The sequence below is a fragment of the Cololabis saira genome, chromosome 2 (genome assembly GCF_033807715.1).
Source record: "Cololabis saira isolate AMF1-May2022 chromosome 2, fColSai1.1, whole genome shotgun sequence".
Taxonomy (NCBI): domain Eukaryota; kingdom Metazoa; phylum Chordata; class Actinopteri; order Beloniformes; family Belonidae; genus Cololabis; species Cololabis saira.
In genome coordinates, this window is record NC_084588.1 from 32,740,216 (window position 1) to 32,767,677 (window position 27,462).

General features: G+C 36.7%; 2 protein-coding genes across 2 annotated transcripts; both read left to right on the plus strand.

Annotated features, from left to right (window-relative positions):
• Nucleotides 1–2,072: 2,072 nt before the first annotated feature.
• ogfod1 (2-oxoglutarate and iron-dependent oxygenase domain containing 1) lies at nt 2,073–10,283 on the plus strand. The gene is made up of 13 exons (XM_061710629.1): nt 2,073–2,336; nt 4,431–4,576; nt 4,700–4,746; nt 7,269–7,369; nt 7,472–7,588; nt 7,694–7,785; nt 7,881–8,009; nt 8,270–8,383; nt 8,452–8,531; nt 8,607–8,839; nt 8,959–9,087; nt 9,188–9,246; nt 9,347–10,283. Exons 1-13 carry the CDS (start codon nt 2,171–2,173, stop codon nt 9,500–9,502), a joined length of 1,569 nt encoding a protein of 522 aa, XP_061566613.1. The 5' UTR covers nt 2,073–2,170; the 3' UTR covers nt 9,503–10,283.
• Nucleotides 10,284–11,432: 1,149 nt separating this feature from the next.
• Nucleotides 11,433–25,504, plus strand: tradd (tnfrsf1a-associated via death domain). The gene is made up of 5 exons (XM_061743944.1): nt 11,433–11,579; nt 21,435–21,588; nt 21,690–21,970; nt 22,880–23,027; nt 24,731–25,504. The coding sequence occupies exons 2-5, from the start codon at nt 21,438–21,440 to the stop codon at nt 25,021–25,023; spliced, it is 873 nt and encodes a 290-aa protein (XP_061599928.1). The 5' UTR covers nt 11,433–11,579; nt 21,435–21,437; the 3' UTR covers nt 25,024–25,504.
• Nucleotides 25,505–27,462: the final 1,958 nt, after the last annotated feature.

Consider the following 27,462-nt stretch of genomic DNA (forward strand, 5'->3'; position numbering starts at 1 on the left):
GCACTTGGAGCTTTGACCTCCAAGAAAGTTGCTCCAGGTCCGGGAGGACCGGAGAGAGCTTGGCCCAGAAGTATGGAGGATTTTTTGTGCCAAAATTAAATAAATAAATACATCATTAATTAATTAAATTGGGAATGAAATATATCATTAATTAATTAAATGTGTCATTAATTAATTAAATTTAGAATTAAATATGTCATTAATTAATTAAAATACAATTCATTTTAAGTAAAAATATATATTTATTGTTTCAGCATTTAATTAATTAATGACACATTTAATTAATGATTTCGTGTTGCGTGTGAATCATGAAATGTAAAACTGCATTTAATTAATTAATGACACATTTAATTAATGATTTCGTGTTGCTGAATCATGAAATGTAAATGTAAAACTGTCAGTTTCACTCGTCAAACTCAGTGGGCGGAGTGGAATCCACTGCTTTGGTCTGTACGGAGCCCTGGAGGTGACATGGAAATTATTATTGTTATCTCGTGCGCACGACTTTTTATCTCACGCTTATCTCAACGACGTTTTAAAAGTGGAACTATTTCCAGAGGCGGAGTTGACACAAAGTGCTTCGACATTGTCACGTGAGCGTGCTGGACCAATCAGAGTGGCCGCTGGTCCAAGATCGCTGCCTACAGTGCTGATTTTATTTGTAGAAATAAGCTTTAAATTGCACTAAAATGACTACAAACAATGTTATATGTAAACAAAAATTAATCTGAATTATAAACCTAAGAGACCTGCTGAAACAGTGATAATTCTGTCATTAGATAGAACATTATACAGTGATGATTCTGTCATAGGGGTTCTCCCTAATGATGGAAATATAATACCCATATGCTCAAAACCTATGTTAAACCTGCAATAATAACATGTTTTCTATTATATATATAGTTATTATATATTATTATATTTCGTTTTGTTAACTCTGAGCTTTGTTGGTTGGTTTGTTAGTTTGCTGGTGGTTTTGTTCTGAACACTTTTCTCTGTTTCTCATTTTGCTGCGACGTCGGGTCCCTCGCCGAGACACAACTTTTGCGGTATGCGTTCATTTTTATGTCTAAAAATGATGCGCATTGCCGACCCAATCAGAAACGGTACAGATATTTTGGGATCTTTTTATATATATAAAAGAAATACATGACTTCACACAATACACGCGCTGGGTGACGCCTCCGCTCCGACGTCGTTGCTACGGCAACCCGTCAGATCAGTCAATGATGTGGCCCAGTCTGAACCAGAGCCAGATCTGATTTGGACACTTGCTAAAAACAGTGTGGACAGTCAGCCCTGAAAATCGGATATGAGAAGGAATCAGATATGAATCAGATTTGCCTGCAGTCTGAACGTGGCCCTAGTTTATCGGAATGTGTCCCGAAGCCCTGCAACAATCCATTATGTGGATTCGATTTGCCTTCATGACTTGATGTGCAGGGGAACCAATGAGGTGTTTGGAATCCGCCCACTGAGTTTGACGAGTGAAACTGACAGTTTTACATTTACATTTCATGATTCAGCAACACGAAATCATTAATTAAATGTGTCATTAATTAATTAAATGCAGTTTTACATTTCATGATTCACACGCAACACGAAATCATTAATTAAATGTGTCATTAATTAATTAAATGCAGTTTTACATTTCATGATTCACACGCAACACGAAATCATTAATTAAATGTGTCATTAATTAATTAAATGCTGAAACAATAAATATATATTTTTACTTAAAATGAATTGTATTTTAATTAATTAATGACATATTTCATTCTAATTTTAATTAATTAATGACACATTTAATTAATTAATGATGTATTTCATTCCCAATTTAATTAATTAATGATGTATTTATTTATTTAATTTTGGCACAAAAAATCCTCCATACAGAAGTGCACAGTCCTGAAACAGTAATACTGCTCACCTCCAGACCTTTGGTAGAAGACCTACATTTGAAGAGATTGGGAGAGGTTGGAGTTTGTGCATGTTGTGCCTGACAGTCCGCACTCTGGGCTTAATCGTGTTCCAACTAGCGTCATTTTTCCGCGACATAACACGCCTGGACCTGAGACGGTTCACGCTGGATCCACGCGCGGTGGCCCTTTATTCGGTCTTGTCAAAGTTTGTGATTGCTTGTTGCTGTCACCACTAAAAAGTGTATGCCATGAGCTCCAAAAGAGCATCAGATGAGCGGGACAACACTGACAAGAAGAAAAAGAAGAAGAAGAGTAGCTGCGAGGTGAAGGCGGAGCTGTGTGCAGGTGTGGGGGATGAGCAGGTGAAGAGGACCGTGCAGGAGGCTTGGAGCCGGGGGACGCCCTGCAGCCAGGGTCGGTATATGAGCACTGGCTCTGCAGCCAGGGCCAGTAGAGCGGTAGATGATTGATTTGATTTGATTTATTTTATTTTATTTTTGTACATGTAAAAAAACAACACTTCAAGAGAAGTTTAAGAAAACAAAACAAAGAATTGAATCCTTTCACACTTGATATCTTAATTTACATGTGCAAAAAATGAGTAGGAAGAAGTGTAAACTGTAAAGTGTAAATTTAATCCTACCCCCATTCACTAATCATTTAACCTGTATTTATAAATACTCACACACTGTACTCACACTGCTAAATAACAGTATTATTATTATATACTGTAATTATACTCACACACATACCTATACATACATACATACACATGTTGCTCTATATCTATGTATATATCTACTTACACACATAATCACACACACACACACACACACACATATATATATATATATATATATATATATATATATACACCCATACATACGCATACACCTATACACATTGTATACTGACAAGTAGCTTCACCTACATTAACCTAAATTTTGCCTTGTTTTCCCTTTTTTAAAATATATACCACTTTACACAATCACTGAGTGTGTGAGGCGACAACCATCAGGAAATGTCTATTTAGTGTTAGAAATCTCTATCCTGGGGTCTTTTTGTGACTGATAAAGTGTTACTAACTAACTAACTAACTAATTATATATATATATATATATATATATATATATATATATATATGCCCACAAACAACAACCCACAACAACCCACAAACATCTGGCATGCTATAGTAATGTTAAAACGGGTTTGTATTCATCTGGTATATCCAAAGAAACTGAAGTAATATCATATTGGCTACCTTTTCCTAGTATATAAACAGAAAAATAAACCAAAATTCAAATATGTTGTTGCATTGTATCATATAATCTTGATGAAAAATGTGGATTTTACAAAATGCACCTATTTAAAATGATTTCAAGAAATGATAAAAAAAAAATCAAAAGTGGTGCTTTGAAGTTGTTACTTCATCATAGTAAGTCATAATTAGTTTAATTAACCACTCCTTCACTTCACATGACCTTAGTCTATCGAGTCGTGTAAGAAAGGAAGTAATCTCTTTTTTTTTTAATGCAAATGTTTAAAGCAGGGGTGTCCAAAGTCGGTCCTCAAAGGCCGCTGTCCTGCATGTTTTAGATGTTTCCCTGTTTCCACACACCTGATTAATGCTCATCATCAGCTTGTCCTCAAGGACTGCATAACTCTGTTAATAACACAGCCATGTCTGTCAGGGTGCGTTAAATCATGGAAACATCTAAAACCTGCAGGATACCGGCCCCCGAAGACCGACTTTGGATCCCTGGTCTAAAGTATCTTGGGAGGATAATGATTAAAAACAAACAAACAAAGACCCTTCAGGTCCATACAAGCACTAAAAATGAGGTATCATCTAATGTAATGCAGTGCAAATAAGCTCCACACATTACCTCTCCATCATTGTGTCTGACAGTTTGAATGAAATGTTTGTTGGTCAGTAACAATTGCCTTCGATCATTGCTGATATTGTTCCTCCTTGGCATTGTGTTAACAGCGTATCTGCTCATGGCTTTATGGCCTTATATCACACATAAACAACAGAAACTACAATTAAGCTTGTGGCAGAGGCGATAGAGAGACTCAAGAAAGAAATGACTGAAGTGAAAATGAGAGAGTGATGAGCAAAACGTTCCTTTTTGTTTTTCATTTTCATTAAAATAATTGTTAATTTGTTAGTGGTTCCTGTCCCAGAGCCTGGTGAATGGGTGACAGACGAGATCAGTAGTCTTTTGTTTTGATCGAGAGTGGGAACGTGGAAAAGGGAGTTGTTGTGAAGAGGTCTTGAGTGAATTGATGCATTATGAAGCTGATGCATTAATGTTTTTAAATGCTACTTTCAATGGAAAACAAATACAAACATTTTCAAATCAGTTCTCTATTTCACTGGTAACAAATGAAAGTGTGCATTGGGAAAGCCAAACGGTATCTAATTCATGTTCCTGTAGTGTTTTTGAAAGGCTTGTTTCAGTAATAAATGTTAAACTTATTTGTGTGTATGTAATTGTTGAGCAGGAGATTTGGAGTTGCACTGCCACCCTTTCCCTCACTGCATCATCAAGAACTTCCTCAGCAGCAAAACCTTCGTTGAAAATCTCCAGAGTGAGCTGCTTGAACTCAACTTCCATGAGAAGTCAAATGATCTGTACAAATTTAAACAGGTATTCAATTAATTTATTCCTCCCACTAATTCTGTCTCATTTTTTTTTCATTTATTTATTGTATATATGTATGTATAGTTTAAAATGATTTCTTTATGAATATATTTTCTTGTTTCCCTATAGTCAGATGACTTGAGGAAGAGAGAAGAGCCTCATATCGCAGGACTGAGGTAACAGAGTGTGTGTTATGTGTGATAGAAGTTAGTGTGAGCTGCTGTAATATAGCTATGTGGGTGGTGCTTTCAGTTGAGGGATCTTATTCTGTTGGGCGATGGATAAGCGGTACAACATGCTAAAAACAGATGCCCTATTTTTATGCACATTTTTATGTTTTTGTCTCTCTTCAGAGCTAGGGTTGAGCTGCTGACGTAACAATTTATGGCACGTTAATCTACTACTCCACTGCCTGATCCGCAGTTTATCTGTGACACAGGACACACAAACCTGCTTTTATTGTAATCAATATTTTCTCTCTCACAGAGGGACCTATTAATGTGTGTATGTATATATATATGTGTGTGTATATACATTGTACACCAAGAAGTATTATACATTTATAATACTTATATATTTGATGTATTATACATTTTATATAATTAATATAAATTAATATTATTTTTTATACTCAGTACAGCCTTGTTATGGAAATGTGCGTGACTGTCTCATGGATGAAATTTTACAACACATGGGAATAGAGCTATGACTAATGTTAATATTCACATCTGTATCTTTCCTGCTTTTGCAATATTTTGACTGTCTGCTGTGAAACTTCCTTTTGTAAGTTATTTTAATTTAGGCTACATTCACACTACCAGTCACATTATCCAAAACATGTAAATCTGAGTGAGTAAAGATCTGATTGGACTATTCCCATTCATACCTGCAGGTGTTGGACATTGATATGAATGCGACAGCTCTCTGAAACAGCGTGTGCTGCAGAAATCATTTAACCCGTGAAACCATACTGAAACCGGAGATTTGATGGATTCGAAATACAAAGCATCAAAATTGGAAGAGATTGTAGTTATGTTATTGCTGATGTTTTGCCACTGACAACTGAAATGGTGCTGAAATGCAGTTAGAGTGTAATTTTATGAGAATTAATGATATAAGGAGCAGCTTTGGCTGCACTATACCTCAGATTACATGCAGAACTACTAGCCTTCAGTGCTGAAATGTGTAGCTCAGTTATTGAAATAGCAACTCAAACTTAACGTAATCGACTTCATAACATTTTTATGACAGTTAAGATGCTTTGAATCCTGGTAGATAGCGTACATCCCATCTTACAAATTCCTCTTTGAAATACTTTGACTTTTCTGTTAAATTTTACTCATTGCTAATCAATGCACCGCAGTAAATGAGTGATAAATCATCTGTGCTGTAGCTTTGACCAGTGTCTGCATTCTTAAGTAAACTCAAGGATGTTATTTTATATGACAAGAGTATGAATTAAAGAATTGTGGTATGTGACGATTACGTCCACCAGGTGGAGCCAGAGATCACCACTGTCTCATAATTAGTCAGTTTCTTTCATTTTGTGTTTTTGGGTCAAAAATAAGTGTTAACATTTGATGCAAAATTTGTAAAGTGATTTAAATTAACAAAACAAACAAAAACTACAACTACACATTACGCACCAGTTAGCACAAGTTCATCCATTTTAAAGCAAAAGGTGGCTTTTTTTCTCTTCAGTGTTTTGTAGGTTTGACACTGATATTGTAAGACTGACATACTGGAAATCAACCCAACAATATGAACCTGTTTAATGTAAAAATAAATACCTTGAGCAGCCGCGGTTGCCAAAGCCTTTGTTTTACCAGAATAACAAATACTAGTCCCTGTGTCTACATATGATGATTATTTTTGTCTAATTAGAATCCAGACCAACACCTGTTAAACTTACCTGTCGTCCCAATGAACAAGAAATGCAGAGATTGTAGAAGACATAAACAGAACCTTTTTTTTGTTACAGTTATGAAGCAAGGTATTTACAAAAGCAAAATATTTTTAATTTCAGGTAAAAATGTTATTGCAGTAGCAGTCAGGTCCATAAGTGCTTTGAGTAACTGCCTCTGTGTATTATTATAGTGGAAATGAAATTAAGTAATGGAAATAAATAGTGCTGTTTTGTTTCTCTACCTATAATTCAAGTTGTTTACCAAAAATATTCCATTAACCTTCCAGCAATTAAAACAGCAACAACTGTTCCCATGTTTTTCAGCATTTGCATCAGTTTTCAAATGGTACAAAGTGATGGAGCTGTTTTGTCATTAGGTGTGATCTGTTTCCTTCTGTACCATTGACTCCTGGTGCTGGATGTGCATTTGGTCACCAATCAGTAAAATTACTATAAATAGTTCAAAGAGGTGTTGATTCAAGAAAAGGAGAGTTATTTTGATAATTTAAAAGGGAAATGCTCCTTTGCAGTGGTGACACACTCCAGTGCAAAGTGGTGACACAGCTACTAAAGAAAAACAGCCCTGGAGATTAAATACTGCAATTAAATATACAATAACGAGCCCCCTTTGTGATCATTTATTATTAATGCTGCGGCAAATGTCACGGTAGGCTTTGAGAACAGTCTGCAGTGGGGGGGTAACCAGATTTAATATTTTCTGTGATGTTAAATGTTACTGTCATTTGTTGGTACAGTCAGAGACTTCAGTATACATGTTATATGCTTCTACAGGGCTGCTCTGTTTGGGCATTTCCGTTCCTGGCTCGGGGAAGTCTTTGGGGTTAAACTAGAACCCACGGTGGATATTTCTTGTGCTAAATATGAATACACAGGTCAGGTTTATCTGCAGAATTAAAGAAAGCAAGAATATTGTTGTATTCCATGTTTGCTTGAGTTTTTGTTTGATTATCAATAGTTTAATTGTGTCTCTCTAGATGTTCTTTTGTGTCATGATGATGAGTTGGAGGGGAGGCGCATTGCTTTCATTTTGTATCTTGTGCCTCCATGGCAGAGCAGCGACGGGGGCACCCTCGATCTTTACACAACAGACAGTGAGTTTCCCACTTTGTGTGTGTGAGTGTGTGTGTGTGTGTGAGAGAGAGCGCACACTTATATGCAATAAATGTATTTTTTTTATTTTTTATTTCTGTCATCAGGTAATTTCCAGCCACAGAGTATTGTGAAGTCACTTGTACCCTCCTGGAACACACTCGTCCTCTTTGAGGTTTCACCAGTCTCCTTTCACCAAGTGAGAACAAGACCCTGTGGTTTTAAACTCCTGTTACCTCAAAGAAAGGAGTGAGACTGAAAATCTGGAGTTTACGTTATGTCCCCCCCCCCCAGGTGTCTGAAGTTTTATCACAGGACAAGTGCCGTCTGTCTCTGAGTGGCTGGTTTCACGGACCGTGTTTGGAACGGCCCACTCGTTACAGAGAACCACCCATCCAGAGGAATCCGCATTTACCGAGAGACGTGAGCATTAACATTTTTTCTGGGGATATTTACCATCTGCTTGTGTTTTAAGAGTTATTATTATATTTTTAGGATTTAGTCTGACCTGGTATTACAAATTAAGGGTAAAAGTACCAGCTAGCATTATGTCACGGTTTCTGATGTGTTCTTTACTTAGTATACACAGTACTGAACATTTTAAAAATCTGACAAGTACATATGCTAAGAAGACAATAGCCTCTGTTTGTCTAATGGACAGCCTGTGTTTATGTTCCTGACAGGAGACAGTGCTGCTGGAGTGGGTCAATCCTGTCTACTTGGACATTTCCCAGCAAGAGAGAATTCAGGAGGAGTTTGAAGATAATTCTGAAATCCAACTCAAAGATTTTCTCAGGGTAACTTCTTATTTGCCTTTTTATCCGGCCCACTTGTTTCCAAAGACTGACTGGGTGTTTGTCTTCAGGAGGAGAAATTCATAGAGGTGAAAGAAGCTCTACGACTGGCTGCGATTCAATGGGGGAAAAAAAGTCCACCAAATAAGAGGTAACATTCAATAAGTCACCTGACACACCGACGTGACGCGTGCAGCAGTAAGGACTCTGTTCACTGTCGTTTCAGGTGTTATGAAGTGGCTTCTCTGGACTCCTTGCCTGAGTGTGTGAGTGGCTGTTGGGAGCTGCTACACTCAGAAGCTTTCTTCCTCCTTCTCTCCAACTTTACTGGCCTGCGATTGCATTACCTTTGTCCTGCTGATGATGAGGATGAAGATGAGAAAAAGAAGACGGAGGAAGCAGAGGGAGAAGCTGCAACGTCCTCAATAGAATCATCAGCAACTACAAGCGGAGAGAAAGGTTTCTGCCTCTTTTTAAAATAATGCCATAGGTGCCTTTGTACTTAAACATTTTGGTTATTTTTATCATGACATGTATTATTATACCATTTATTATTTACATTATTATTTATTATATAGAACTGAGCACACCTGTTTGTTGTGGAGAAGTACGTCGATGGTCCCACGGCAGCTACACTCTGCTGCATGATGGGGAGGCAGCGTCGGCAGAGTATGCACTGGACCTTGTTTTGCCTTTTGGTTGCACAGGTCAGGACACACACACATAAGCACACACGGTTAAGTGAGGATATAGTATGGATTTTCTCTCTAATGCTTACAGAAAGATTATTTTAACTATCCTTCATAGAGTGGCAGTCAGAGTTCGGGGGTTTCACATCTTATGTTGCCAATGAAGAGGATGAAGAAGTGAGTACTGATGATTGAGGTCAACATACAGTTTAACAATAGATATGTGGTAAACACTTCAGTGGATATTATAACTGTCTTGGTTCTGCGTACTTTACAGCTCCTCACGGTGTATCCAGAAGACAATTCCCTCGCCCTCGTTTACAGAGACAAAGAAACTCTCAAGTTTGTCAAACACGTCAACCACAAAAGCTGCTCTGTGGGTAGTTCTACTTGCAAAGGGTTATATGACTTTTCTTTTGTCTACTATGAATAAACAGCATTTGTATACGTTTGTGAGTTTCTTAACAAGTATTTGTGTTCTTTCTTTTTTTCTAAGCCGATCGCCCAGCTTATTTAAAAACATTTTGTCTTCAGCTTTTGCTTAAACAGATTTGGACTTTTGGCAGCAATGTGCTGGGGATCAAAGTATCAATTATGTATGAACCACACCAGCCAATCCAAACTGGATTTGAATTAGCGTTGTTATAATGCTTACATTTTATTGTCAGAACTGAAATTGTTAATGTAGTTGATGCTACCTTTTCAGGACATGAAAGGATTACTGGATGAGGTTAGTGGGGTTTATACTCAACATGACAGCAGGTGGCCTGTTCAGAGGACATGAATGCTAACGTTTGTTTATAGTAAATGAGAGCTCCACAGAGGCAAAGAACCTAAGCCCAATAAAACACCTACCAAAAGACAACAGAACTATATAGGGTATAAAGATGGCCATACAGAAGTAAACCATCAAAAGAGAATGCACACAGATGCAGCGTCAAAATGATGACTATGGCAGACATCCACAAAAAAAAACCCCAAAACAAATCCATGTTTGTTCTTACTTTTGTCTCTTTTGGCCCGGTGTCTAAGTAAAGTAATGAGACTCTTAAGAAGTCTAAGCCCACGAGTTTGCATAAGAATCCGGAGCTGGCTGAGTAGCTAAAAGTGCCTTTTTGCCTTCCATTATAATGAAAAAGAAATGATTGTCCATAAATAAACCTAACAAAACTCATTAAAAGGGAAAAGGGATTGCTTCGTAGAACATAAAACTTTATTTTTTTAAATTAGCCTACAGGGGGGAAATAATCTCTGAACTACCAAGACATTTTCTCTGGCTGACAAATGAAAGGAATGATTAGAAATATTCTTTACAATAAAAGCCAGAGGTGTCAAGTAACGAAGTACAAATACTTCGTTACCTTACTTAAGTAGAAATTTTGGTTATCTATACTTCACTGGAGTAATTACAACTTTTTACTTTTACTCCTTACATTTCCACACAATTATCTGTACTTTTTACTCCTTACATTTTAAAAACAGCCTTGTTACTCTATTTCATTTCGGCCTTTAAAAAAAAAACTATCCAGTTAAATTGCGCCATCCGGATAGAGTGAATTTGGTTGTGGTTGTGGCACAGATGTTCTTGTCCAGTTTTGTTCTTACATCCCTCAGATTCCTGCAACTAAACTTGGATGTACATTCCAATAAACATTAGGATAAATGATAACATGCCTCTGAAGTTTGACTTTTTGCACCATGACAATACTTATAGGCAACTAGTCATCATATCTGCTGATCTCTGAAACACATGTTAATGCTCAATAGTACACATATATGGTTCTTTAATATATTTGCATTATACTAAGATGCATTCATTTTCAATGGCTTTTGTCCTTAATGGCTTTTTTCCCCCTTACATTAATTTTACTTTTATACTTTAAGTAGTTTTGAAACCAGTACTTTTATACTTTTACTTGAGTTGATACTTTAACTTCTACAGGAGTATTTTTAAACTCTAGTATCTATACTTGTACCTGAGTAATGAATGTGAATACTTTTGACACCTCTGATAAAAGCCTACATACTTTCACAGAATTACTTGTTTTTTTCTCCACTATCTCTTTTAAAATATATGAATTCCCCATAGTTATGATCAGGATGTAACAGATAATCAGTATGAACCCTTTAAGTGTTAAATCACCATGTCACCACTGACTTGGTCACTTGACCAAACTATCGCCTTCAGCTCTTTGGTGTTTAATCATTTCAGCCCCGATTGATTTTTATTACTAATATATTAAGGATCGTGCTTCAAAAAGTCAGAAATACTAACAACATAAACTCTTCATATATACATTTGCTCTAAATATGAAAGTGTAATAAAGGAAAAAAAAAAGTACTTCCTGCCCCTCATGATTTTTTTTTTCACTCATGCGGCATGTCGGTTTGGACCAATCAGAGCGGACCTTGGTTTCCGCTCAGCCAATAGGAGGCGAGGATCCTCAGCGTCAGAGGGTGTTATTCCTCAAGAGGAAGCGTCACCGAGCAACATAAGAAAGTTTTAAAAGGTACGTTTTTTTTCCATTTTTATTCACTTTTAACTCACGGGAAAGTAACTTAGGAGCCACGTTTGTCCACCCCAGTGCGTGTAAAGCTCTTAGTAAACGCTACATTAGTTAGAGCAGATTTACGGCAGTTATTTCTACTGTACGTAAGGTTTTTTTTTTCAACACGAGCCGTGCATGTCAGTCTAATGACGTGAATATAAAGTTTTAAAATTAAAAACTCACGATGGTTTTAGTTTCCAAATGGCTAAATCTGGCAAAACTGCCATCAAATTACTGACAAAAGTAACACACAGGCGCATGGCCCCTCATGGATAGTTACACAGGAAACTATCCTTTTTTCTTTTTCCTTTTTTCACGTGAACGAGAATCACCTGTACCTGTCCTGGACGTGTGGGTTGCCTAGCAACCGCAGAGTTTCAGACCACGTTTTTTAATCTACACTAATATATCAACAAATCAAAATTCTGCATGTTGTACTGGATATTTTAGTGGAGCTAGTCTTGCTTTATGTGTGACCATTCAATGATCCATCTTTTCTTAGTAAATGCTTTATAAATGGATTTGTCTGGAAGCCTTTTGAAAGAATAAGCAGTCAGTTTATAATATAAATAAAAATGAATTAAGTATATCATTTCATAATTGTATCCATTTGATCAATTAATATAAATTAATCAATAATCATGTATTACAAAAAGTAAGTGGTAAAATGGTAAACAAACAAAAACTTTGTTTAAATTAATTAATGATGGGATTAGTTTTCTCCAAATCAGACTTTTTCTCATAAAATAAAACATATAAACAATTGTGAAAGAGGAGAGTAGCCTACGTTTTACAATATCTGTCTTCAATAACTACTCATCCATCTTCTCTTAGTAAATGCTTTATAAATGGATTTGTCTGGAAGCCTTTTGAAAGAATAAGAAGTCAGATTATAATTAAATATAAATAAAAATGAATTAAGTATATAATTTCATAATTGTATCCATTTTATCAATTAATATAAATTAATCAATAATCATGTATTACAAAAAGTAAGTGGTAAAATGGTAAACAAACAAAAACTTTGTTTAAATTAATTAATGATGGGATTAGTTTTTTTTCAAAATCAGACTTTTTCTCATAAAATAAAACATATAAACAATTGTGAAAGAGGAGAGTAGCTTACTTTTTACAATATCTGTCTTCAATAACTAATCACAGTAATTGATCTCTATATCTACATTTTGTGTTGTGATTGGAGTTGTTTAGACAATGTCTGAACATGTACAGTAAGTCTAAAATCTCCCAGTGGTGTGTTGAGATGAAGTGACTGAGAAGACCATAGCATATGATTATCTTGATTTCATACTAATCAAACCATTCAGAGACTCTTTTCTCCTCACAGAAAAAAAAACTGTCATCCTGAAAGAGACCACCCCAGTCAGAATACAAATATTTCATTGTAGGATGAAGGGTATCACTTGAAGTTTGAATTGGTTGTAAAGAGCTTCACCCTAAAAAGTGAGCAAAATATTATTTGTCATAACAAAGCTACCAGATTCCCTCACTTAATGTTTAAAGTAAAACACTCGGATTATTAAACTGAATGCGTTACCAGTTATGTACCCATTTTTACTATAGCCTTTTAAAGCTTTTATTCATAATATAAACTTAGCACAAAAAGTAAGGACATTTGTGTTTGGTAGATTATTTCTTTGTTGTAACAATGCTTCTTAGCAATAAATCTTATCCCACTGGACAGCTTGTTTATTTCCCTTTTATATGGTGCCACATTTATAAGGAACACATATTTGTGGGATAAGCAGCAATGTGGAATATGTGGGTTACGCCCATGAAAGATTTGCCAAATCTTCTCTGCCAGAGCCAAACAGCTTATTTTGCTGTTGCTATTGACTCCTATTTTGAGCTTCTGGTATTCCAAGGGCTTCAAGCTGGTCCAAACACCATCTCCAAGCTGAAGGCCAAGTTCCATATAATGGGGGATGTCAGACACAGGCTGCGAGGTTGGCGCCCCAAGTAGATGACACCCCAAGAAGACGTTTCCTCGACCTGTCAGCACTTGGATACCATAGTCTGTATTTGGGACAGGGACAGCTCTCTGCTCAGAGAATCTTCGGTCTCATAGGGCTGCCAGGACGCCTGCCATGATTTCCTTCACCGTCAAGCCCTTTTGCACTTGTGTCAGAACGTTATGCTCAGTGGTACAACACTGAGCATAACGTATAACACGGATTTACCACTGGTAGCTCAGTGGTAAATCCAGATTCTGACTACAGCAGTTGGATTGTAGGTTTAAAGTAGGGAGAAGACGTGGAGAACGCTATGCTGATTGCTGCACTGACAGCGTAACATCGTGTGGGGTGGCATCTCCCTCTCTGGATAAATGAGGCTTGTCATCTTTGAAAATAATCTCAATGCAGAAAGATATCAAGTTGAGATTCTGCAACCAGTGGCAATCCCATATCTTCATAGTCTGGGACCGAACTCTATCCTCCAACATGAAAACCTCGACCCCCACAGAGCAGGGTTTATCAGAGACTACCTTCAGAGTGTAGAGGATGGAAATGCCTGCCAGCAGTTGTGACCTCAACCCCACTGAACACTTGAGTGTGCTCCTCGTGGCCCTCCAATCACAGTTTTGTCTGGCATTCTCTAAAGGCAAGGCAAGGCACGTTTATTTCTGTAGCACAGTTCAACAACAAGGTGATTCAAAGTACTTTACAAAGACATTAAAACATAAATAAAAGCATGATTTAAAATAAAAAAAAAAAGGAAATAAGTACATTAGATAAAAACAGATCAAATCAGTAGTTTAAAATATTATTACGTTTTGGAACTGCAGATGTGGAGCTTTATTCAAATGCAGCTGAGAACAGGTGTGTCTTCAACTTGGACTTAAATACAGTGAGTGTTTCAGTTTATCTTAGGCTTTCTTGGGGTTTGTTCCAGACATGTGGAGCATAGAAGCTGAATGCAGCTTCTCCATGTCGGGTTCTGACTCTAAATAATATAGATAAAAGAACGGATCCAGATAACCTGAGGGGTCAGGAACATTTATACTGGGACAGGAGGTCACTGATGTGTTTTGGTCTTCATCAGAAATGTAAAGTTTATCCACTGGCGGACAGGCAGACAGCGTAAAGACCTCAGAGCTGGACTGATATGGTCCACTTTTTTGGTCTTAGTGAAGACTCGAGCAGCGGAGTTCTGAATGAGCTGCAGTTGTCTGACTTTTTAGGTACATCTGTAAAGATGCTGTTACAATAACCACGCCTGCTAAAGATGAATGCATGGAATAGTTTTTTCAGGTCCTGCTGAGACATAAGATCTTTTAACCTTGATAAATTCTTAAGGTGACAGTCGACTGACACAGAACAATTCATTTTCTGAGACATCTGTGCAGTGCAATATATTAGCAGTATTTGTTTTTTCTTCAAACTTCAAATCATCCAATCCACCAAACAAGAGTCAGTGGCAAAATAATCTGTTTGGCTCTGCCAGAGAAGATTTTGCAAATTTTCATGGGCGTAACCCTCATATTCCACACTGCTGCTCATCCCACAAATACAGGTTTCTTACAGAGGTGCACCATATAAGGGGAAGGGAAATAAACAGGCTTTCCAGTGGTGTAATATTTTTTTTTTTTTTTAGTTTATATTAGCTGTTTAGTTTATATTATGAATAAAAGCTTTAAAAAGGTATAGTAAAAATGGGTACATAACTGGTAACGCATTCAGTTTAATAATCCGAGTGCCTTACTTTAAACATTAAGTGAGGGAATCTGGTAGCTTTGTTATGACAAATAATATTTTGCTCACTTTTTAGGGTGAAGCTCTTTACAACCAATTCAAACTTCAAGTGATACCCTTCATCCTACAATGAAATATTTGTATTCTGACTGTGGTGGTTTCTTTCAGGATGACAGATTTTTTTTTTCTGTGAGGAGAAAAGGGTCTGTTACAACCAAAAACGTAATAACGGCCAATAACGTAATAACTGCCAATAACGTAATAATTTTGGCCATTTCAAATGTAATAAAGCCAATAGTGTAATAATGTGCCAATAATGTAATAAAACTTTTGAGCCAATAACGTAATAACTTTTTGCCGATAATGTAATAAGGCATTACATTATTGGCTGGTTATTACGTTATTGGCCTGGTATTAAAAAAAACCTTTCAAAATGTAATAACTGGTGCCGATAATGTGATAACACATAAATATGACAGCAGCTCTTGGAAATAAAGATTTTTGCAGTTTTTGGGCAGTTAGTGGATGACATATAGTCGTCATATTTATTCATCCAAGATATCTCTCTCTCTCTCTCTCTCTCTCTCTCTCTCTCTCTCTCTCTCTCTCTCTCTCTCTCTCTCTCTCTCTCTCTCTCTCTCTCTCTCTCTCTCTCTCTCTCTCTCTCTCTCTCTCTCATAATTGTGTGGTCTTTCCCCTCTTTGGCCAAATAGATATTCATAGATGTTCTTGTCTGAACAGGCAATTTTTCATGTGTACCATGCATATACCACAAAATCATTGTCTCGTTGAGGGTGTTGAGGTGTCAAATGAATTCACCATATATTTTCCTGGACTTGCATTATTATTTATTTCCAATCCCAAAATCTGAACTGCGGGACCTATCTTGAATTAAAGCAAATTCAATAATTCTTGATAAAATCTCTGGAGGCAGGTATTGGCCTCCCAGCTCATTTCCAGCATCCTCAATGTCATTGTCAACCAAAGGGTTAGCCATAGACTGTTTATCAGAATTAGCTTCAGTTTGAAACAGAAAGCCATGTTCATCAGCTATACAAGCAGGTTCATCCGATATAGAGGGGGGGTTGGGATTGTTACAACCAATAGTGTAATAATGTGCCAATAATGTAATAAAACTTTTTTTTAATTACATTATTGGCACATTATTACACTATTGGCTTTATTACATTTGAAATGGCCAAAATTATTACATTATTGGCAGTTATTACGTTATTGGCCGTTATTACGTTTTTGGTTGTAACAGGGTCTCTAAATGGTTTGATGAGTATGAAATCAAGATAATCATATGCTATGGTCTTCTCAGTCACTTCATCTCAACACACCACTGGGAGATTTTAGACTTACTGTACATGTTCAGACTAGCTAATTGTCTAAACAACTCCAATCACAACACAAAATGTAGATATTAAGATCCATTACTGCGATTAGTTATTGAAGACAGATATTGTAAAAAGTAGACTACTCTCCTCTTTCACAATTGTTTATATGTTTTATTTTATGAGAAAAATTCATCATTAATTAATTTAAACACAGTTTTTGTTTGTTTACCATTTTAAGCTAGGTCTGAAAAATGGACTCAATGTAGCAGCTGAATGAAAACTTAAGGAAGGTAAAATCAGGCAAGGCAAGTGAATAGACCTCCTTGAATGCATACGCCTCGGGTGAACAAACCTTTTCACCTACCTGATCTGACAACCAACTGTTCTGTCGAAGTCAGACTTTGTTGAACCCAGCCAGTATACCGGTACTTAAATTGACCTGGGTTAAATGAGAAGAAGATAATTGGCTTAATTTCATGAGGATTGATGCTGAACTCAATAGATGTTGAAAGAAAACCATTTTAAGAAATCCGATTTAACGAAAGTCAAAGTTAATGATTTTACAATGCAGTTGTTAAGATACTGCACGTGCATTTTCTTAGAGAATTACACATTGTATGGATTATTTATTGACCCTTCAGTGGACCTTTGTGCAGAAGCTATATTGAAAGAGTTTGTAGTTCCACTTTTACCTGAGATAGTTGGGATAAAAAAAAACAACCCACTACAGCTACAGTTATCTTAGTCAGATTGACTGCTCCTACTACTGTGCTCACGACATCTGATATCTCCCCTGGCTACCATATAAATATAAACTGCAACTGCAATATTGGTCAACAATATGGATGACCAAAACATTTAATATCAGCATTGTACGTTTATGATTCTGCATTTGATTATGTGAAGTTATCACTCTTATTCTATTTAGTTCAGGTAAAAGAAACTATGTTGTTTTTTTAAATAAGTACTTTTTTTTTTTATTTAATCTTACCCCTTCTCTAATATTCCATAATTACACCAATATCAATCCGGTTTTCCAAGTCTTATGAATTTATAAAAATGTTTAAAAAAAAACAAACAAATATATTTATATATAAAGTAATGCAGAAAGTAATCTATTATTTTAATGCTAAATTTTAATATTGTAAATTGACAGTCAGATAGACGTTCACATCCAACTTCACACTGATACTAATATACACATTTGGACCTATATGCACATTCACAGCCACATATACAGTGCACTCTGAGAGCATTCAGACCTAGGCTAATGTAATCCACATGTTTATTAGAACTCAATTATTAGAATTTAAAATTTACTGTGGATTTACGCTGGATAAATTAGACTGTTTACTGTGTGAATGTACATTTTAAGGCACCACCTTAGCATTGATTCCATACGTCTATGATAAATAGTTATCATGCAGGTGCCTTTTTTTATTTATTTATTTTTTAAGTGAGTCATTGACAAAGTCTAAATGACCCTCGTATGAAGGCATGGATAGTGGTCAGAAGAGCCTACTGCAACTGCACAGCTGGATTTGGTGAGAACTGCTCATGTCAGCTGTCTTAGTTGAGCATTTTATGGCATAAATCTGTTTATCTTGCCTCTCTGGATCTTTACAAATCCAATAAAAAGCTCTATCTGTTCCCCTTTTTTCAATATTCTGGCATCCCGGTGCACAACAGCTATCGGGCATCGTTACTACCGTTTACTGGTGCAGAAACTTCCTTCTCACCAGCTTCAGCTTCACTGCCAAAATGGCGTGTTTTAGATTCTACAATGGTGCATGTTGGGACTTTTGACGTCACAGTCCTGAGCTCTATAGGACTATAGGCAACATCTGTAGCTGGAGTTGATGACAAACTTGAAGAGATGGATAATACAAATGGTAACCAGATACTCCAGAACAAATTCCAAAGAGAGTCAAGGTGAACTCCAAGATTAAGGTACATCAGTGTAGATCACACCATCCATCACTGTTTGACCCAAAGTCGACTTACCGTAATTGATTTGTTGAAAGCAAACCATAAAAAAAAAAAAAACTTGGACAAAATGCATATTGACAAGAAAAAAAGCTGCTGGGTAACTGTCCTTTGGACGGATGAGACAAAACTGATGCTTTTTTAGGACACACCAGCTCTATCTTCCCAGATTTAAAAAAAATAAGTGTTTAAAAAAACAACATCCAAACAGCACTTTAGCTACTGTAAAATATGGAGGAGAATCAGTCATATTCTGGCGCTGCAGCTGTATTGGGTGTCTTGAATCTATGCAATGCTATCTGCAATGATACAAAATCTCAATATGATCAAGATGTTCTGGAGTCAAATGTGTTGCTCAATGACAGAGAGCTTGATCTCATTTGCATGTCATGGACTCTGCAGCATAGTAACTTGAAACACACACCTAAGAAGAAGAAAAAAACACACCTAAGGATAGCTAAGAACAAAATATTGGATTATTCTGAAGTTTTTTTTCTCTGAACCCTGATATACATCCTGTTGAACATCTGTGGAAAAAACTGAAACGTGCATCCTGGAGAAGAAACCTTTCACACCTGAGACAGCTGGTTAACATAAAAATAATCACAGGTGCAGAAGTCTTATTGTGTTACTGAAGTCACTTGATCAAAGTGATTACCTCAAAAGCTTGCACAATAAAATATTAAAATGAGGGTCCAATAATTTTTTCACCAAGCTAGTTTTATTATTTTGGCTTTTAAATGTTTGTTAAACCAGAATTCAAAAGCTTTCAGTGATTTCAGTGATTATAGTGGATTGTTCTTTAATTGAGGGGTACCAGCAATTAAATCTATTATGACACAGACCAAGATATTCTTATTGGTATGAAGTTTAAGATACAACAATATGCATTTTGATCATTTTGTTGCATATTACAAGCCAGTGAGTGAGTATTTGCTAATTGAGGTCAACATATCTGTAATAGGACTCACAGCTACGCCTTCACACCTTACATTTTTCCTTTTGCTCCTTGTATTTTAAATCTGCCATTACCTTCTGACCATGATAAGTAGAAATATTGCTTGGTTTTTAGATTATGCAGGACAAATGAATACTTACACAACATCCTTTTTGGAAAAACATATAGAGGGTCTTTATTTTTTTCTTTCAAAAGCTCATCCTGGACTGTGAAAAATAGCTGTGTCCTTTAGCACCATGTTTACTCAAGTGTCATCAAGCACCTGCTTCCTTGTTGCAAATACAAACAGACGAGCTCAGCTCAGCTAGATATATAGGTCACTTTTTCTTATTACTGGGAATTCCCCTCATGCTTAATTTGATGCAAGAAAAAGGACTCTTGTTCAAACTTGAGATCCTAGAGCCCTTTAGAAATCAAAAGGGAGTGTCAAAGATTTTTTAAGAAGACAAGCTATTGAAACCTTTCAGGTTGAAAAATGTGGTAGATATTTATCATACATTTCTTATATTTATGAATAAATAAAAAATACTTTTTTACTTTTGATGATTTTTACTTATTTTAGACTTGTATCTATAAGACAGTGCTGTGAGCTATATGTTCTTGAAGACAATTCAAAATGAATCATATATTTCGTTCCCCAAATGCCAGAGCTGTCCAGGGAATACTAGAGGTAACCCTTGGCAGTAAAAGATAAGTGATGTATTTTAAGCTCCAAGCGATCATGTAATCCTCACACAGCTGGTGAAATAATCTCACAGTATACTTCCAGATCGGTGGCAGATAGGATATTATATAATTACATTCTGGCTAAACTGTGGACATGGACCCACTTGCCAAGCATGTTGTGTATGAGAAAATGCATTGTAATCCAGGTCAGAGAAGGCCTTTTTACACAAAAAACTGGGTTGCATGCAGACATCAGAAGGCGTTTTGGTGTTTCTTCCAGGTTAGAGAAGTTGGTCAGGCGCTGGACTGATGGAGGGGAGGAGCCACATTATACAAGTTTTTATGTACCGTAATGTCACTATTCCTCACATTTGTATAAAGTATGGTTACATGATTAATTTTCTTTGTAAGATTGGATGAAGGTGATTAAAGTGGTAACAGCTAATAGAATGTCAGATTCTCAATTTATTATAAAGACAAATAACTGAGATTATATGCTTTCATTGCCTTATTTTTTAAGGGAAAGTAAATGATCAGTTATTTTTAGAAAATAAAGAATGATTCACATATTCTTTTACACAGTTGAAAGTGGTGAGGTGGTTTTTAATTTAAATTACAAAATCCAGACAAATCCAGTTTACAGTAAGAAAAAATAGCTATAATAAGTAATAAGTTGAACCAGAGAATCTTTATTTGTCCTATGGATAACTGATTTGAGCTCCACAAAACTTCAGTTAAGTTTATATCTTACATAAATTCTATGAAATTAAATCATTGACTGCTGATAGTATTGACTCCAGTCCTGAGGTTTATGTTTTCATACACATTTTAAGTTGAAATGGCTAAGCTACAGAAAAAAAGCGTTTCAATGAAAAGGTTCACCAACAGAAAATTACATCTTGCCTTTGTTTTTTGAATGTTATATGTTAATATCATTTTATTTTATTTTTTAATAAATCATTCTTAAGATGTTTTGTGAAGACCCCGAACTCTTCCATTCTGTATGAGAGATGATGCTTTGCTCTTTTCAGTGTTGCCATAATGTCATGAAGAAAACTCTAGACACACGTTGGAGACAAGGATCCTCCATCCGGGATATTTTATCTGTGTGTATCTGCTTCACTGCGTCTCAGAAACTGAATTGTTCTGTGTTTAGAGAATGGCAGACAAGACTGTGGATGGAGGGCCATGGACGGGATGTGCTGTCATGTTTCTGCAGTCACTCTCTCCGGGCGTCGACCTGCTTTCTCTGTACAAAAACCAACAGGGAAAGTTTGTTGTTTTCAAAGTCATCAAGCTGACTCTTACAGGTGAACATCTCAATGTGGATCTTTTAGGCATGTTGAATGTTAAAAATAGATGAATATCTTTTGACGTTGTCACATTAATTAATCAGTATTTCCACGGTCAGATTCTGCAGGTGGTCTGGGTGGCTATGAGATCCTAAAGGTACACGATGCTGAGCCCTTCCTGGGAGTGGAGGTGAAATTTGTGGATGTGGCAGCATGTCAGCAGTTCTTGGAGAACTATAGCTCTGGAGCAGTGAGCCAGTCCTTCTCTCAACATGCTTCCCGGCTTCTCGCTCTGCCCCAAGAACTCACTGTGGAGACCCAGCTCAAGGCCAGCACACACGTCTTGGATTTCTGTCTGGACAAGCTGGAAGTTTGCCTACATCACATCCAGCTTTCAAAGGTATCCTGGAACCCTCTTTGAGAGTTGATTAGGGATTTCAAACAGAGCACTGGTATTTACATGTTTGCACTTTCATGCCAATGCTTCTTAACCTGAAGGAAACAAAGATTTGTACCAAGTGTATACAGTAATGTGTGGTAAATTCAAATACAGTGAAAACTCCACTCATACAAATCATCTTGCCACTGTTCTGGTTCAGTTACTTCCAGTTATGTTCTGAACACAAGTCAGACAGTCAGTGCAGCTATTTGTAGTTTTTCCAGTCTCTGTTTAAAGAAATATCAGTCTGGTTGAATATTTTTCCCTCTTATACACAAGGTGTCATATTATTGTTTTAGTATTTACCCATTCCAGATTCCTTTTTAACAAACACATATTTGTTTGTGCGCTGTTGATTGACAGTGCTGGTGCATAAAGGAAACAAGAGCTGCTTATTGTGGTAGTGAGAGAATTCAGCGAATCAAAAGGAATAGGTTATTCAATTGTTGGAAAATATTTTGCATTGTTTCTTTGGGACGTGGAGGTGGTCTTGACGTTTTATAGTTGCTGTAACGCTGCTGTTGTGCGTTATTTTCTATTAATGTAGATGGTCAAGTATATTGATTTCTTCTGATCTAACAGCAAAGACAATCTTAAAGGTATCACATTGTAAAAAAGGTAGGGACACTGTATACTTCTTTAGTGTTTATGCGTAAATGGAAGTTAGTGCGTCAGCAACATTTTAATGGTGTGGCAAACAACAGCAGAGAGAGCAGTAAAGAAACCACACAAGGGCTGGGCTGAAGGTGAACTTCTGTGAAAGCTATGGTTATGTTTGATTATTTATTTATATATATATAAATATATATTTTTATGAGTGTGTTTTAGTGGGGTTTTCTTTGTATGTGTGTGTGTGTGTCTATATGTCAGCCGGAGCGCCTGCGCGACGAGGAGATCGATCACCTGGAGCGGCAGCTGCAGAGTCAGGTCGTGGGTCCGGCCCCTCAGCCGCCCACCGGCACACAGGAAGAGTTGCCCGTCCCCGACAACTTTTTTAAGTTTCAGAATCGAGTGTTTGGTGAGTTTAGACAACTTTTTTTGCTTTTCACTCTTCTTCTTGTTCTTCTTCTACTTTTTTTTTTTTTTTTTTTTTTTTTTACACTTTATTCCAAAATAAATTAGAGATAGAAAAAACATTTGGGATAGATTTTTTTTTTAAGGCACGATGCACTGAAGCACAAAGTTCAGTGACAAATGGAGTGGAAGCGGTGCTGCCAAGCATTTGCTCCCAGCGAACATGTTCCAGTGAATTCACATGCGTGGCCTCACCTTGTGAATCGGTGCCACGTGAATAAAACTGAATTTAATTGAAAGGAAACATCCTTGTAGTATAATCCAAAAATCCTGTGAGCTTGGAAAGGAATTTGTTTTAAAACGATACATGTCATTACTGCATTGTCAAAATGCAACTGTTTCATGCTGTTATCAGCTGCTAACTGGAAGCCTCACTATGTGAACTTTTTAAAAAGCAACCAGCTGTCCAGTACATGGTATCTTCCTCACAACATCCACCTTTTAGGCTGATTCTTGTGTTACATTTTCTGGCAGCTTATGAGTTCAGAGCTGGTTTTTTTTTTTTTTTTTTTTTTCAATTCTAATCCAGCCTTTTATAAAATGATGGCTACCAGTCTATGGGAAGAGATTAGTGGAATCAGATAATGTATTTGGTTTGCATATTTGGATTGATTTCATACTGGGTTACCTGAAATTAAAAAAAAAAAATTAGAGATGAGAGAATTAGTGGCTTTTGTTTAAACCTTGAGCTATAAAACAGATGAGATCTGTCTAGTGGAAATAAAAACAGACATGAACGTGTTCTCTTGGCATTTGTTAGATGATGTGGGGGTTTTTAATTGGAAATGGAAAAAAAAAGATAAGATAGAGACAGCATGTCGTATAAAAATCTGATTCTACAGTATGTAATATTACAAATATCCATCCTTAAAAATTGAGCTGTTTATTGTTTTTCATATTAATAAAGAAACCACAGAGTTTGGGAGGTGTGATAAAGCAGGTTGTGACAGCTTCAATCGCTTCATGCTTTTTAGTCTCTAATTTTAGTCTATAATCTTGTTCTTTTGGTTTTAGTTTGCCGGTGCACAGCTACTGTTTTGATTCAAGCTGTCATGAGAGATATGTCCTCACTGTGCCCTCTGAATGCGTTCTGCCCAGCACTAGACAGCTAACAGAAAGACATCCACTAGCAGGCAACCACAGAACCTGAAGACTTATGTATCAATACCAAACAGTAGTAAAAACAGAGAGAGCTTTGGACTCAAAACGACTGTTATGTGGCTCCCAAGGAAACATTCGCATGTAGTCTTTATTAAAGCTGCCCATCTGAGTTGCATAATAATTTAATGTGGCACAACGCGTTTAGATTCACAATCCCCATCAGCAGAATTTCTTAACAACAAAATGCTCTCAAGTAATAGGTTTGAGTATGATGGACTAGTTGGGTTTAAAGCTAGTATCACTGTCCTCAAATAGCCACAAAAACAAAAAGTGATGCTGTTTTAATGATTCAGAGGCATCACATTAATGAATCAGACCAAGGCAGCACTTCCTGCTGACAAAAGAACATCTAGTCATGGATATTACAGGAAACATGTTTAAATAATATTTACACATTCATTTGTTTATAAAGTAGAGTTTATGTAATCACAATCAAAGTTAATCACAGTTTGCATGTTTTGTTTTTTTTGTCCTTCGGCATGCCAGAAGACCGAATGCTGACTGCGGCAGATGTTCAAAGCTTTTCCAACGGAGTAGGCCGCCAGTGGAAGCATGTCGGGAGGGCACTGGGGAAAAGCTGCCGTGCTCTGAAGGGCCCAGCCATAGATAACCTGGCCTACGAGTACGAGAGGGAAGGGCTGTATGAGCAAGCCTATCAGCTCATCAGCCGCTTCATCCAGGCAGAGGGAAGGGCGGCCAAGCTGAGCCGACTGGTCAGAGCTTGCGAGGACAGCAAACTCACCAGCCTGGCTGAGCATATTCTGGACATACATCCCTGAGAGTAACTCTGAAAACGTCCCAAAAACTGAGAGGACGGGTCCTCCGTGCAGGCGGTGTGGGGACATTGTCCTGCTGGTTTTTAAATACTGCGTGATTGTTTCTTGCTTTATGTCTGTCTTCCTCACGTTTAAGTTTTATTCCTACATGTGTGTGTGTGTGTGGGTGTGAGAGAGTTTGTGTGAATGTTTCACATAAGTTTTGTGAACAAATTCCAACATCTGAAACAGCTGGGTGATTCATATCAGGATTTGTTTATCGGTTATTAGTATTATTGATAGTTGTTTCCATTTATATGAAATAATCCGTCATCACTGTTAGAATAACATGCAATTTAATGCACTGTTTAAACTTTTCATCATGTGTCTCCCTTATTTCTGCTTTACAAGTCAATTTACAGATGAATACCTGTTGGGTTATTGATTTATTTTTTTTTTTTTCCTATAAATGGGTGCTTGCAAATTAAATGGCTGTGAAAAAAGGGCTTTGTGTTTGTGTTTCATGCATTAAAGTAATTAAAACTGAAAACATAATTTTGTCAAAATTCCCTCAGGTATAATTATTGTTAATCCTCTCTGCCATCACTCACCACCACTCGCACACACGTGCACGTATGCATATGATTTATGGCAGATTAACAATGCCGTTGCTGAATGTGTGTATGTGGCTGTTTAAGAGCGTTTAAGAGTTGAGGTATGTTGGAGGTTTTATCTGACTGAGCAGGTTCACTGATGGATGGGGTCTGTGCCGGGTGCTCTCCTCTGCTGCTTTTATTCAGTCATCTGTAAACCTGCTCTACCCCCACCCCTTCACACTCTACTTGACTGTCCATCCAGATGTGATGTGTGGATTAGAAGCTTTTATCACACACACTTATTACCTCTACAGAGTATGGCCACAGACCCTGTCACAGACATTTATAGACAGTTTTATAGATTGTGAAAAACAGTGACATATCTGTTTCTAAGTCTGCTCAAATTGCAGGGTAGATCATCTTTTTTTTAAGTTTCATGATTGTATGATAGTGCAGGAGGTAAACCTTTTATAACAACATAGTACATGCTGATTTTCCAAGCTGATACAGATTTTTAACACCCTCTTTTTAATAGGCCCATGGACATTATCAACTTCTGAGCTTTCTCCCTGTAGATATTCTGTCAGACCTTTACTGCAGCCACCTTCAGTTGTTGATTGTATGTCGGTGTTTCTACCCTGTGCCCTGCTGGGTTGAGATCGGCAGACTGATCTGACCATTTCAGACTATTCAATTTATTTGCCTTCAAAAAGTCTTGAGTTGCTTTCACAGCGTGTTTAGGGCCATTATTTATCTGCACTGTGAAGCACCATCCTATTAGTTTTGTAGCATTTGGCTGAAAATGCTCAGAGTACAGCCCTATTCATGCCAGAATTTGATGTGGTCTGCTATGAATTATGAGCCCTCCCTTTCCTTCTCTGATTTTATTTGTTTAAATTGTTCTGATACAAGTTTCTTGTGGTTTAGACAATGAATCTGATTGTAGAATATTTTCAATAAATGCTTTCTGGCAAAGTTTAACCTAGCTTTCTAGTTTTTGAATGTTACCAGTGATTTGCATCTTGCTGTAAGCATTCTGTGTTTACAATAATGAAGACATCTCTCGACTGTAAATTTCTCATGTATACGCCTATATTCTCCAGAGTATTTTTTGACTTTTATTCCTGTTCTGAAAGAGCTGCACTTTGCTAAAGATAGGATTCTGGGCTCATCCACTTTAGTTGTCTTTCATGTTCTTCCAAGCCTTTTGATGTTTTTGAGCACACTTCTCTCACAGAGTTGTGTTGTTTTCAACGTGATGATGGCTTCCTGCACTGGCTTTGACATCTCCTCAGACGTAATATTATAATTCCAGTCAAATGGCTACCAAATGCTAACTCAATACCTGATATCAGCTCCAGACCTCCTGGACCACCTCCTCTCCTCTTCTTTTCAGTCCATTATCCAGATACTTTTGGTCCCTGAAAATGGTGTTGCTTAAAATAACTGTAATACTTTAAACTTGAAATGCCATATTTTTGTGAAACCTCTTAGATTAAAGATGAAAGCGTTTATTGTGATCTTTGTGATTGTTCTATTTCAAATAGATTGTGGTACTGAATGTACAAAAATGATGAAAACTGAATCACTTTTCAAGTCCTGCTAGACCCAACTGTACAATACATTTCGCACAAATGGGACATAAAGTCATACTTATTTATAAGTATATATATATATATATATATATATATATATATATATATATATATATATATATATATATATATAATATTATATTATATTTATTATTATATTTAAGCAAGCTTTAACATGCAGGATTTATTTATTCATGTGTGTGTTTTTTTTTAAATATAACAGCGTATGCCGTTTGTAACTATGAACATGTCCTCTAGCGCTGTAATAAAGT

Excerpts from the sequence above, each read along its gene's own strand:
- tradd (XM_061743944.1), top strand. The coding sequence starts at position 21,438 with ATGGCAGACAAGACTGTGGATGGAGGGCCATGGACGGGATGTGCTGTC. Across the intron at positions 21,971-22,879 it reads ATCACATCCAGCTTTCAAAG|CCGGAGCGCCTGCGCGACGA; the intron begins GTATCCTGGAAC and ends TCTATATGTCAG. Across the intron at positions 23,028-24,730 it reads GTTTCAGAATCGAGTGTTTG|AAGACCGAATGCTGACTGCG; the intron begins GTGAGTTTAGAC and ends TCGGCATGCCAG.
- ogfod1 (XM_061710629.1), top strand. The coding sequence starts at position 2,171 with ATGAGCTCCAAAAGAGCATCAGATGAGCGGGACAACACTGACAAGAAG. Across the intron at positions 7,370-7,471 it reads TGCTAAATATGAATACACAG|ATGTTCTTTTGTGTCATGAT; the intron begins GTCAGGTTTATC and ends GTGTCTCTCTAG. Across the intron at positions 9,088-9,187 it reads TTTGCCTTTTGGTTGCACAG|AGTGGCAGTCAGAGTTCGGG; the intron begins GTCAGGACACAC and ends TATCCTTCATAG.